This window comes from Pagrus pagrus (assembly GCF_965226575.1).
Source record: "Pagrus pagrus genome assembly, chromosome: 1".
In the NCBI taxonomy this organism is placed as follows: Eukaryota; Metazoa; Chordata; class Actinopteri; order Spariformes; family Sparidae; genus Pagrus; species Pagrus pagrus.
In genome coordinates this window covers 9,589,719-9,603,687 of record NC_140185.1, presented here as the reverse complement: position 1 = coordinate 9,603,687, position 13,969 = coordinate 9,589,719, and the positions used below count along the sequence as shown (strand labels likewise).

At 40.6% G+C, this 13,969-nt stretch overlaps 2 protein-coding genes across 4 annotated transcripts in view; both read right to left on the bottom strand.

Moving 5' to 3' along the window:
- Positions 1 to 333: 333 nt before the first annotated feature.
- lrrc28 (leucine rich repeat containing 28) lies at positions 334 to 6,287 on the bottom strand. Of its 2 annotated transcripts, none has more exons than XM_084355718.1 (10): positions 6,264 to 6,287; positions 5,321 to 5,561; positions 5,050 to 5,090; positions 4,712 to 4,749; positions 4,242 to 4,379; positions 3,088 to 3,294; positions 2,850 to 2,952; positions 2,495 to 2,679; positions 1,518 to 1,677; positions 334 to 1,362 (listed from the first exon to the last, which is right to left on the bottom strand). In XM_084355718.1, the coding sequence occupies exons 2-10, from the start codon at positions 5,486 to 5,488 to the stop codon at positions 1,293 to 1,295; spliced, it is 1,110 nt and encodes a 369-aa protein (XP_084211844.1). In that variant the 5' UTR covers positions 5,489 to 5,561; positions 6,264 to 6,287; the 3' UTR covers positions 334 to 1,292. The 2 variants fall into 2 exon arrangements, with proteins under 2 accessions (XP_084211844.1, XP_084211843.1); XM_084355717.1 differs by having other exon boundaries at positions 6,135 to 6,284.
- A 632-nt stretch (positions 6,288 to 6,919) lies between these two features.
- The window catches only part of LOC311260438 (insulin-like growth factor 1 receptor), a 49,102-nt gene continuing 42,052 nt past the window's right edge, over positions 6,920 to 13,969 (bottom strand). For both annotated transcript variants that reach the window (XM_084358239.1, XM_084358238.1), the window contains exon 22: positions 6,920 to 12,758. In XM_084358239.1, the coding sequence (XP_084214365.1) occupies positions 12,233 to 12,758 (526 nt within the window). In that variant the 3' untranslated portion in view covers positions 6,920 to 12,232. The remainder of the gene's footprint in view (positions 12,759 to 13,969) is intronic.

The window sequence follows — 13,969 nt, the reverse complement described above, 5'->3', positions numbered from 1 at the left end:
GAGAGTACGCACATGCGGTGATATGACTAAGGTACATTTCTGTGGGCGAGCCAACTGAGAGCTTCAATGCAATTATTGCCAGAATTACAGCGGAAACACTGATGTTAGCTAAGACTGTACTTACTCCAAACATTCATACATTCTTTGGTGTGGAACGGACAGAGAGGACTTGGAAAGAAATGGAGGTGTTAGGCTTGTTGTGACCTGTGTGAAGTGTTTATATGAAAATCTCTAAACAGATACATGTTGTTTTGTGTGGCTGGGTTTTTAACACCTTTCTACGCCTTTAATCTGACAAACTCTCTCTGCTGCGAAAAAAAGATACAAATTAACTGAGAGTCAAACATCAGTTAACATTTACTGCCAAATGAAACAATCCAAACAAATGGTACATTAGAATTGCACAGCGTAGTAATAATTATTAACACACAAGCGTCAACAAGAGAGTCGCACAGTGACTCTGACGTGTACAAATCTTATTTCTTACAGATGAAGACAGAAACCTTTGACTGTAACCAAGTCTGCAGGCATGCAACCTGTACAAGGTTGTTGCAAATTTTACACAGGCTGCATTTAAGCTTATGTAAAGATAAAAACATAATTTTTTTACTGATTACATAAACTTGCAGTAGACTCGATGGCTTCTGTTGAAGAGTTGATGTGAGACGGTCTTCAAGTCCCCACACTTGCTGCTGAAAATGACACATGTCAAACTGATACACATTTCTTTAAATTATAACCCTTCAAGTTTTCATCAGTAATCAATAAAACAAACTGTACTACAAAATGTTAATACCTCAAATACGACTCCACAGTCAACACGATGTGTCTGCTGCAATAACCTTCTCTGTGAAAAATCACTGATTTAATACAAATCAAACAGTGTTTGTTTTTTATAAAAGTGCTCATCTGAGAGTTGTAACTTCAGATCTAATACTGTTAATTTCTAGACAGAGCTTGAATGAGCGCATAAGTGCACTATTATTATTTTGATCCCCACCACACAAGCAGGAATGTTGCTTACTTGGTCAGACTCAGGAACGTCATGTTTATTTGAGTCTTTGTGTGATGAAACTCTACAGAATGAGCCATTTGTCCGTCATCTGACCCACCAGTCATCCACACAGGCTGCTTCTCCGTGGTTCTTAGTAATGTCAATCAAGCACAGAACTTCTGCAATGGTGCACCCAGACCTTCAAGATCCACACAGACTACAAGTCGTCCTCTGTCACCTTCAGAAAAACCACACCACAGCTCCTGAGCGTATGCGTACAGGGACGAAGGAAACCTTGTCATCCCTGGAGGTCAAAGGTGCGGAGGCAGTGACTAGAGCAGCAATAGGCCACAAAGCTCACAGTCGTCCTTCAGAGGGAAGAAGATGAGCATGTTTAGCTGAGAACAATTTATTTACTCGTATAAAACAAGATTTGAATCATCTTTAATTGAGCAAAAAAGATGAAAGAAAGCTAACTAGTTTCCATCAGTCTGTTGTAGCTCTGTTGAGTGTGTGTTCTGACCTGCGGTGCACTCCTGCCAGTGCGGTGTCACGCAGGGGGAAGAGTTTGGGGTAGATGGTGGTGAACATGGCCTGACTGCAGCGGTGGCAGTGTCCCAGAGGGAACCGCAGCAGGTCCAGCAGGCTCTTTGGGAGACTGATGGGAGGCAGCACGTTGACGTCTAAAAACACAACAGTTCAGGAAGTATTCACCAAAAAAGGCATTTTTATGTAGTTTGATTATCAACCAACTCGCTTCTAATAAAAAAAAAAATTCCATCAACAGTGATAGGCATTTTCATTTTATTTGTTTGGTGCATTCATTGTCATTTAATATTATTTTGCCGACCATTCCACACATTTCTGCATTATAATGTCTTTAAAATGACTAAATACCTTCGTTATATATTTTGTTGAGTTGTGTATTTACATAATATCAAATGTGTCCTGTGATGTTCAAACCCAGACAAATATGTCATTTTATTCAAGGTAACAGTACGTTTCACTTGGTCACCTGTCAATGGCGTCATGTCCCCTTTGCCCCCTCTACTTGCTATAACTTCCAGGGAAAGTCAAAGATGTGGGAAGGAAGCCGGCAAACTAGCTAGCTGGCCAATCTATTGTTTACTATTGTTTGTATTGCTCACTTCAGTTTGCTTTATTAGTGACTTAATAGAGCGCTCGACAGATAATGAGCATCTTCTGTTGTAAAATGTCTGTTATAATCAGTAACAGCGGTGTTGTCACAAATTCATTAGCTGGTGGGAAGATTTCCTCACCATGGCATCCCTACTGTGTGTCTAAGTGTAATCACAGATTCCTCCTGTCAGACACTGGGAGCTACTCAGGATAAACTAATAAGAAACAAAGCTTGTTAAATAAAATGTAAGCGTAGTCTCTATCTAAATGAGGCACAGCTGGTCACGCATATACTGTAAATACTTACAGGTATAATGGTATAATGGTGTATACTGTATATGTGTGTATATAACTCCTCACCTGTCGGGTGGTAGTGGCACATGCGGTGCAGGGCTCTCATGGCGAGCTCCTCCAGGGGAACCACATTATCTGTTTCTGTGCCCACCACCTTCACTTCAGCTGGAAGCCCAACCAGAGCCTCACTCAGCGCCCCACCCAGCACCGCACCCAGGTCACCCTCCAACACCTGGCCTGACACTCCGCACCTGTACGAGAGCAACACACACGGAGATGCAGTCCCTCAGTTGAAACATTATGTAATTTTTATATTATTGTTTGTATAGAGCTGTATCTCATACCACTCTATATCAAATGGAGTTACAACTTCAACTATCCTTGACTAAATCACATTTATCAGCCCGGAAAGCTGCTGTACCCGCTGCAGCCGATGACCTTGTTGTACAAGTAGGAGGGAAGGCCTTTAAGGTCCACATTGTTGTCCACAAACACAAACTGCAGCTCCCGTGATCTACCCAGATCTAAAACACACACACACACACACACACACACACACACACACACACACACACACACACACACACAGATATTAACATTACCCTGCTCACATTATCTACATCACTATCACTAACACACAGATAAGGGGCTATACTGACCGATCGGTAGGAAGGTCAGCCGGTTGGCGGCCATGGAGAGCTGGTTGAGGCGGTGGAGCCAGCAGAGCTGCCGGGGAACGTGACTCAGCGGGTTGTGGTCGGCTGTCAGATTCTGCAGAGAAACACAGCGGTGCAGCCGGTGTGGTAGAGAAGTCAGCTGGTTCATCGACACGTCCAGAGTCTCCAATTCCTGCAGATTACCAATCTCTGAGGGTGAAAGACAAGCGAGAGGGAGTCTGAAAAAGTCTTTCTAGGTGAGATCTTTAACATTTCAAAAACAAAACAACAACAAATCTCAGAATAAAAAACACAGAAATCAAACTAAGCAGACGTTTTTGTAATGGGATCATTTGGAACGTCACAGTTTTTGTCCTTTGTCATTGTAAATGTTGACTAAGAGCAGCATTATTTTCCAAATTTCCATTTCTAAATAGTATGGAACCAAGAAAGAACTCTGGGATATTAAGGATGCAACATATGAGTTTCTCAATCTGACTGACAGTGAGTGAGAGGAATCAGTCACCTGATAGTTTAAAAGACAGACTGTTGCTAAAGTTCTTCAGTAGGCAACCAGATCTGTTTGACTGATTATGTGTTAAGATGCTACAATAAATGTTTGAGTCTCACATTTTTGTTTTCCACAATTAATAAAATACATAATAATGCTGAAATGTCACCAGTGTTTCTGAATCATTTACAAAATCTACCAAGGTTGAAATCATAATATAAGTAAGATTGAACAATACTTGTGTTTATTTATCCTCCAGAATAAAATGACAGAAAACAAAAACCTTGATTTTATCTTTGATTACTGTATAATACTGTTTCTTTCCCCAGCTGTGTTGATAAACATACAGGAAATAATCCTGTCAGTGCTGTTCTACAATCCAGAGAAGCTGTTTCCTGTCTCAGTTGGTTCAGTTTAGTTGAGTAACTCTGTTGCCCTCTGCTGGAAAATAAAATACCTGCAACTCAATTCAAGTCTCAACTACTAATTTACTTTGTTAGGTAAACATGCCATGAAAGACTCTGCACCTCCAGTGGGAAATGTCACTGAATGTACATGAATAATAAACTAAATTTGCATGCCTTCTTTACTGTGAGTGACAAAATAAACTCAAAGAGCACTGTGACAGACAGCTGCTGTGCTCTACCTGGAGGAAGGCACTTCAGTTGGTTATTGGACAGTCTCAGGTGCCGCAGAGACCTCAGTCGACCAATGTCTGGACATAGGAACTGGAGGGCGTTGTTGCTCAGGTCCAATGATTGCAGTCTGGCCAGGTTTCCTATAGCTGGGGGACAAAGCATAGTTGCCTCATTATGGTCAAAAGACAAACAAAGCTAGTACAGAGCAGAGATAAAGGCCTTGCTTTAAAATTAACCTTCATGCTCTAGATTTATCTGGGTTAAATTCTTCTGCTTTCTGTTTCATCGAAGGTTTTACTAAAATACCAATTAATATCATGTCAGTACTCATCAATCAGTGTGTGTTATGTATGATTTTCACACCCTGAACATCTCATCTTTATATGTATTGTGGCTGTTGGCTTGCTTCTTTAGTTTCAATAAATACATACTGCTTCATTTGATGAAGCAAGTTACGAGGAATTTACAGAGTACTTACCTTCAGGAATAATGACGATGTTGTTAGAGTGCAAATACCTAAATGGGAAAATAATAATAGTTAGAATTTGTATGGATCGATCTATTTGATATCTCATTGATTAATCTTCTAAAACAGTGTGAAGCCTATTTTCATGTCAGTGAAGTTCTTGAGTGCAAATTACAAAGGTTTTCATATTTTCACAGTTCACAGCATCTGGTGGTCGAGTGAAATTCAGCAGCCACCTTTCCTACTATATCAGCCAATATTAACCACAGAACAGGCTTATATAATGTCATAAAGGGTGGTAAGTCTTAAAAATATCTGTACAAAAAATAACATCTTAGCTGAATACTCACAGTTCAATTAGATTTGGGAGCTTCTGAGCAAGATTATCAGGCTGATAGAGAGAGACAGAGAGAGAGAGAGAGAGAGAGAGAGAGAGAAAGCAGAAATAATCAGTAAACATCACAGGAAATGAACTTGTGAAATGTTCCTGCTCTCTGATGTCTCTTTTGTAGAACCGACACATCTTGAAACATTTGTAAAATGGTCTTGAGTCATGATCTGTTAGGCATTTATGTTCACACAGGACAACAATTACATGCAATTCAAAATCAGTATGAATACCAGTGTAGTGAGTGAGTTCCTCTTCATGTACAGTCTCTCCAGAAACTGCAGGCCTTCATCCCTCAGCAGTTCAACTGGGAAATTGTTCAGGTTTCTGTAGTTAAGAAACAGGTTCTTGTGGCGCTCCTGCTTGGCGATGAAAATAGCCTCATGGAGTTCAGTAGCCATCTCTGAGGGAAACCTCTGCTACCCGGTGGAGCAGACAAGGCAGTGGCCTTTTCTTTTATGGCATTACTGTTCCCTGAAGGAAAAACAAATAACCAGAGGCCTTAAGAGACAGCGGTGTGTCTGTCGGATCTTTGCAACAGAATAACAGAGCAAAGCAGAATAACAGAGTACGCAACAGGTCGAGATCATTCAAATCAAACATTGTTGTACCAACTATGTTATTTTCCCTCTCTGCTCTGCACCATATAGCATTATAATTCTAGTTAAAGGTGCCCAGGCATACATACAGCAGAGGCGTATCAGTGCATGCAAAGTTTCCGCAGAGATGCTGTTGTTGAGGTAATGGTTGCTTTCATAGGCCACTCTTTGCTATATTACCAGCAGCAACATTGAATATATAAATATCCGGTAGTTTGGACACTGACAGTGCAGGGAAGCTGCTGTGGCGACGTGACATGTACAGCAAAAAATACACAATGCATTAGCCTGCAGCTTCCGTCATGTTAGTACAGACTAACATCAGTTTTTTAGCTAGCTGACTTTTTGCTCGCCTGTCATTTTTTGCATCATTGGCATGCTAGCTGACTAGCTGCTATTAGCTCATTATTGTCGATAACGAGAGGGCACAAACAAAGCAATCAATTACCTTAATAGTTCTGGACCATTTTATTCTAATTTATGTGAAAAAGTGGTCATGGTCCGCTTAAAGCAAAATGCATGTTTATAAAGAGCACACAGGCTAGCGCTAAGTAGTTCAATAGAAACGGTTATCTACCGTAAACAACGTAAGACGTCACAGTTGTGCCTCAGTTGAAAGGTCACGCTCTTCTTCTTCTCTTGTCATCGCAGACAAGATGGCATTCTGCTGCTGCCATCTGCTGTTACACCGTTAAACTGCATTCGTGCAGTACTCAAGTTGTTAAGTGCTAAAGGTGACTTTTTGAGATAACTGAACTTTACAAATGTATAATTCAACTGCACAAAACTTCAGAGGTAAATATTTTACTGTTTAACTGCAACCATTGAATAAGAAGGCATTTCCCTTCTGTGACTCCAGGGATATTCCCCCGTATCTCTCCACTAGTAAGGACCAGTCCTCCACCATTACATCACTCTGTTACTGGACCCAGCTTTATATTTAGCTGTTTGGCTAACTGCACTGTGCTGGTAATGTTGTAGTTTGATGCTGCAGACCCAGTGTTGTCTCATGGAAATTAATCATAACTGAGGACGGAAACAATTTTTAAATTTGTCTTGTTGCGCATCTCCAATTGTCCATGTAACAATTTTAAGGAAGTGAATCCAGAATTTTATGGATGAGAAATGTTGCATGAACCAGGCCAAATGTAAAGCCCTTCACCAGCATTTTTATAAATGTGGCAGTGGGAGCACAAATGACACACACGTCCCAACAAAGACAAGCAGTGAAGAAACAGTTTGCATACATTTTTATTCATCTTAAATCTTGTGTAGAAAAAAAGAATCAGAGAAACAGACATTCTCTTTTCCTTCAGCCAATAAATTTTTCCCAGTACTCAGAATATATTGATAACAGGAAAAATTCTTACAACAGCATGTACAAAAGAAAAACCAAAAATGAAACCTCAGTCTAACAGATCATTTCAACAGAAACGCAAGAGTCGGAAGGCTATGAATAATTTACACACATCAAAATCTTGATAACAAATTGGCGATCAATGTGACAAAAGGAAAATAAAATAAAATAAAATAAAGAAATTTGTTCGATTTTATGTCCGCTCCGTGAGGTGTTCCAGTGGTAATAGTAAGGCAAAAATCAGACCACAAACACCGAAAGACCATCCTGATCACTGAAACTACAAACCTGCCTCATTAGAAAAAGGATGAAACTCATGAAAAAGTGAAGAGTAAAGGTGCTTTTAACTCAAGAACCTGAAGAGTATTCTGTCAACCAAAACATCAACAGGAAACAAGATGTTGTTAACTATGACTGACTTCCCTCTAAGTGCTACTCCACACTCACTCATCACTGATGAGAAACAAAGAGCTTCCAGTGAGAAAGTTAAAGCCCGTTTGAGAATGTGGGAATGCAGTTTATCTGTCGGTCATTCATTCTTGCACAGGAGGGAGAATCGGAAACGTCATTAACTGTTAACATGTCCTATTATTTTCACCGTACCATAAATAGAAATAGTAAGCACTGACAAAATGTCAAGCTGCCACAAACAACTGACAAATCCCATAACGTCCCTCTATACACATGTACTTGCAGTCTTGTATTGAGGTGCATCCAATTCCATCCCTTATGGGTCCAAAATGTTCAAACAAGATACAGTAACTGCATTTTTTCTTTCAGAAACACGACTGAAGCTGAGAAAGACTCAACATGTTTCAGTTAGTAACTCACTTTCTGTTAAAGACAGCATGGTACTCCTTATAATGATGAAAAAAAACCATAACAGGTCATAAATGGATTTTGAAAGATAGGGACTGACACCTTCTGGCAGCCTCAGGTTGTGCCTCTCATGTATTATAATTACATTCAGAGTTAAGCATCCGATTTTTCTATTTGAGAAATTCAGAAGGTTGTTCAACAAACCTAATTTATCTCCTGAAGGTATTTTTCCAAAACCCCCGAAGGCCCTTTTAACCATCTAGATGAAGAAATATTCAATCTGCTGTGTCTGCAGCCAGAAATGTCACGACCAAATGTGGACAAAGTTTTATCATCAGGCATATCCGTATCTATGTCACATTGCATTTTTCATACTTCCATACTGCGTAATGGATATTCTTCTTTTGTTGTACAAAAGGAAGCATGAGATATATCATTTCAATCTAACTGGACAGGAAAATTAGTCCCAACTTGGGTTAATGGGTTTTAAAAAAAGGAAGATTTTTGTCATCCAAGTGGTTGGAAGAGTCCTCAGAAAGAAAGAAAGAAAGAAAAGAGGAAGAAATTCAAATCTCAAATGTAATGGCAAAACATGAGAGGCACAAACTAGAGCAAGACCTGTGGAGCAAGGCCTGAAGGTCTGAGGAGCCAAAAAGAAAACAAATAACCAAGCACTAACTTGGTTTTCTTCATTCATCATGTACCTGTGCCCTCCCACTCTCCCCCCAGTCAGGATGGTTTGGTTTGTGGTTTGAATTTGACCATGTTAACAGCACTCAGTAAGGTCGTCATTACAGCCGAACAAACAGAGATGAGATGTTTTTCTGTACATGTAAATAGATCGAAAAAAAAAAAGAAGTGAGGTAGATGGATGGTTGAAGGGATAACAAAACCTTCCCCCCAAAAGGGCAAAAGAACATCAAAATATCAGAAGGAAAAAAAAGACTTGTGGGGAATTTGTACAGTGATTTACACTTCATAAAAAAATAACATAAATAAGCAAACATCTGGGCTGGGAATCTAAACACTTTGAGGTGAATGAGCCTTAAATATCAATTCCACGTGGTCCGCTCTGATCATACTCCTCTTCATATATTTGTGTTGTGTTTCTTCTGTAAACCTCACGCAATCTGCACCACTTCCAGTTCTCCCATTTATATTCAGTATTTTAACAAAAGAACACATTCAGAATAAGAGAAGAGCCTCAAGAGCATTTCATCCTCTTCCTCCCTCAGTTGTGAAATCTTATTTTTCCCCAAAGCATTAAAAAAATCTTTCAGTGCTGTAAGACAATTTTACTTATTTCTCAACCCAATTAAACTTCAGCAATCATCTACAAAGACATGTTAATATGTTGGAAAAAGATAAATAATGTGGATGACTAGCAGCATACAGAAAAAAACACCCTTGATTCAAGAGAGAAGTTGATGAGCAGAAAGTGAATTCATCCTACAGACAGGTTTTTGCCAAGGCCTTCAGAAAAATACGATGTCAAAGTTCACTGCTGCATGAAATAAATTTGATTTTGCATTTCATTTGTACCTTGAAGACAGTGTTATTACACGCCACAAACGTGTGGAAACCTGAAACTGACGGCATTTAATAAAAGGTTATCAGACAAGTAAACACTGAAGTCATCAATAAATACAACTGTTAGCTGAATACATAAAATAGAGAGAGAAAAGAAATATAAAGCTTTATAGTTCCTTAAATGTAATTTTACTCCTCTACTCTTTCATTCCAATATTTCATTTTTAAGGTTTTTGTTTTCCTAATTTATTTTGCTCTTAGCCCACATTTAATCATCATTATCTGCGCTCTACTTTCCCCGGACAGTTCCCATTCTCCTTATATGACAATATTGGCATGTCCGTGTATAATCAGGTAAACCACTAGTCCAAGGTTTGTACCTGTGTGTATCCCTACCTGGCTTCAGCTAACTTTCATTATGACGTTATGCTAACAAAGTTAGCAGGCTTTTATCCTTATCCTGAAGTGCTTGTCTCTCGTCTTTAGTGAAAATAAGTCCTGGACTTTGTGTTGTGTTATCCTTGATATTTTGCAGCAGCATGTAACTCAATTACTCTTTTTCTCAAAGCAAACAAATTTAACTAGATAACTTTGTTAGCATTTTCTTGCTAGCTAAAATGCTTTACCTACTTATACAAGTGTTTTATACAATAATGCTACAGCAGTATGCAGCACCATATATAGATGGTTAACATTACATGCACCCGCTGGTGTGTATGGTTAAAGTTAGCTTCAGCTAGGTAGCTAGCTAAAAGTGCCCTAGTTAAATGGGGCGAATAGGGAAAAAACACATAAAATGTGCGCCAAGACTCACCCAAAAAAAGGAAAAGCCTTATGTCTTTTTAGAAAAACTGATTGGAGGTACAAGGAAGTAAAGTTTTACATTTCTTTTTAAGCTCCATATTAATTAACTAACAATATGATTTATTAATGCATCCAATTATATTTAAACTAGTCTGATAACCTTTTAAAACATTTTTGTCAGTATTAAGACTCCATACAGTGAGTGTAAGGACCCCTCCACAACTGGAAAACCCTCTTCTGGTTTCAGACTTGGACACGCTGCTCTTTTTTAATGATCGAGGAAAGTGAAATAACAGGGGCACATAGAATCAGAGAGAAGTTAACACGCACACACACACACACACGCACACGCACACGCGCGCACACACACACACCAGGTTGAATGTCTCAAGGTATGACAGCACAAAAAAAGGATAAAGAAAAGGAAAGTAGAGAAGGATTTAACTTTTCTCTTTGACCTGAGATTTAGTTGGGACTCAGCAGTGACACCTGACCTCCGAGTCTACACCCAAGAGATCAGAGGTCGAGGCGTCCCGAGAGAACACGAGAGCATCGACGGTTACTGGTACCATCACTGTCCTCTAGTCGGATGGGAGGGGAAGTTACCGGTGTTTCAAAACACAAGGCAAATTGTCGTACCTTTACGCAAACACGGAAACGAAACCAGCTCCAGATACACTTTACACAAGTACAAGCATTAAAAAAATGGACTGTAGTGGAAACGTTCATAGATCCAACCTGAAGGACTTTTTTCTCTTTTTATATATAGATATTAACTATATTACAACCACAAGAGAAATAAGGAATAGCAGCTTCTTTCTGTACATGATGAATGTCTCCAACTGTATAAAAGTTAGAAAAGTGACACAAACAACTGGTGCGTACATAAATGCTCTGCCCACGTAGAGATGTTGTAAATGTTGGAGACTAATGACTAGTCTAAAAAAATACCTGTTTGTATACAACAACAAGGACGCCTCTGAACTCGGAGCAAACCCCGTTATAGATATAGTGTTTATTTTCCTCTTTATGCTCTTCCCTCCGCAGTCCTTGCTTCAAGGTTTTCTTTTTTTTGCTTCTTTATTGACTAGATTTGGCGTTTAAACCGTAACGGAACAGCACTTTGTGAGAGGATGTGGCTCAATTTCAGATAAACTGATGTAACCAAGGTCCATGACTCTAACTTGATCAAGTACAGTGTCTATAGATATCAAACAGAAAGAGAGGAGTAGTGTAGGACTGTAGAGGGAAGTTAATATCCCTTTGATCGTAGAGTTTAAGAATGGCGTGGTGGCAGATCAAAGTGCTTCTTTCGTTGCTCGCATTTTCAATCCGGTTTGTTGGAGAATTACAGGGAAAGAGGGATTTTTGACAAAAAGTACAATTTTGGCAACAAATTTGGCAGATTTGACCTTTTCTCCCTCTGGTTGTTTGTTTCAGCGGATTGGTTGTTGGCCCGGCATTACGCTGACACCCAGCCTGCAGAGCAACAAGCGACGGAGACCCTTCTGAAGTACTTTTTCATTAGATATGCTTAACAGTTTCACCATAATGCCCGCCCAAAAGCGACCAAAACGCTGGTCATTAATAAAGGCCTACACATTTCGTTTTCCCATTTTGGAAATACATATAAAAAAGTAACAAACAACAATTTATAAAATAACTTCAGCCATAGAGAGAGAGAGAGAGAGAGAGAGAGAGAGAGAGAGAGGGAGAGAGGGAGAGAGAGAGAGAGAGATCTCCCACGAATGATTTATAATTTTTTTCTTTCTTTTACGGTTTGAACCAGCTGGTACAAACCAAAACTAGAATAATATGAAAAAAGTGTGTGGAGGTACAGCAGAAAAATGGACTCGTGACAGTTTTCGCCACCTTCCTGTGAGTCTTTGCTGCTCACTGAGAAGCCTCACCCAGCCGGCTGACATGGTTTTGCTGTATATGGTTTAAAAGAAAGAAGAGGTCGCACCCACTGAGACATCGGGCTCTGCAGTGCAGCAGGTGGCAGGGTTTGCAGTCTGGTGGGTGTCTCCTTCCAATCAGCAGGCAGAGGACTGCGGGAGAGGCATGGCGCGTTCGTTTTTGCGTCCTCCGTTCATGTGCGCGTACGGCGGCAGTTCGTCCAGAGACGGCCGCACCGGGACGGCCGAGCCCGTCCCGAGCCCTGACCCTGCTGCAAGGCCCGCCCCTGACAGCCCATTCGCTGCCTGCTGACCAGAGGGCTGCTTGTCCATGGCAGCGCTCGACGTACAGGGAGAGGAGGGGGAGCTGGGCGCTAACGACGGGGCAGGTGGAGCCTCTGAGCTCGGGGAGGGTGGGGTCTGTTGGGGGACTGGGGTTTGCTGTGGTTGCGTGGAAGAAGGAGGGTCCAGAGGAACTTCGTCCATATCGTCCATCTTTTCCAGGTGGAGCTGCGGAGCGTCGGGCGGCTTGTTATCGGCGCTGTAGAAGAAACTGGCCTCTTTGAAAGAAGGCTCCAGCTCGTCCTTTATGCTGCTGATGATCTCCACGAAGGCTGGACGCATCTTAGGGTTGTACTGCCAACACATTCGCATTAGCTCGAACCTACACACACACACACACACACACACACACACACACACACACACACACACACACACACACACACACACACACACACACACACACACACACACACACACACACACACACACACACACACACACACACACACACACACACACAAACACAGGGTTAGCTCAGTCTGCATCAACATGCCCTCCCGTAGTAATGACTCTATCCAGAGGAACTTTGCCTTCCTACTGACAAGCCAATATTTACTTTAGCCAAATGTTTGCTTTCTGTTGCTAAAACGGCTGCATGTAACCCCCCTGTGTCTTGTTTGTGAAGCACAGAGCTGATGTTGCCTTCACCAGGCTCCAGCAGCTGGTGCAGCAAGCTCTGCTTCAAGCCTGCGTCTGACAAGTCTGACATACCAAGATGGCAACCTTTATGTTACATCAAATGCACCAAATACTTCCTTTGACAGGAATTCAGTCCTTTCAAATGAAGAGAAGCTTTCATGCACACATGTTATGCTCTTTGTTTTCACAGTACTAGCAGTGACAAAGCTTCAAGTTTATTATCTATACCAAATGTAGTCACAAAATTCCATCTGTAATTTAAAATTTTACAGTTCTTGGCTGTGCTATAAGTTAGTTTTTATTGCTGAAGTGTGAGGACAGCGAGCGAGATTAACAACATTAATTTCTTGCTGAGAGTTAGACGAGAAAATTAATTTCATATCTGCACGCTAACTATGTAGCTACACCAAGCAGCTGTGAGTTAAGCTTATCACAAAGAATGGAAATCGGGGGACAAAAAAATAGCCTGATTCTGTCCAAAGGTAGAATCTGGCTGCTTGCTGTAGCTTCAGAGTTGTGTACAAATATCAGAGAGGTATCGATCATGTCATCTGACTCTAGCGTATTTCTTAAAATGTCAAACTCCTCCTTTAAGGATGAATAAACTACTTATTAATGATACTGTGTATGCTCACTGACATACATATACTTGACATATCATTTATGCCACACGACACTTTAAAATATCAAACAACAACGTACTACATTCCTTAAGTGTATGTTTATTTTTTCTTTTAGAGGAACCCTTAAAAGAACCCTGTGCCTGCACATGTGTTCTCCTCATGACTTCACCATCTGAAGCTCCCTCACTGTTTTGTGGTTGGTGGCCAAATTTGTCTGCCATGCGCTCGACTCCTTTGATGGGGATTAACACTCGGTCTGTTTCATATT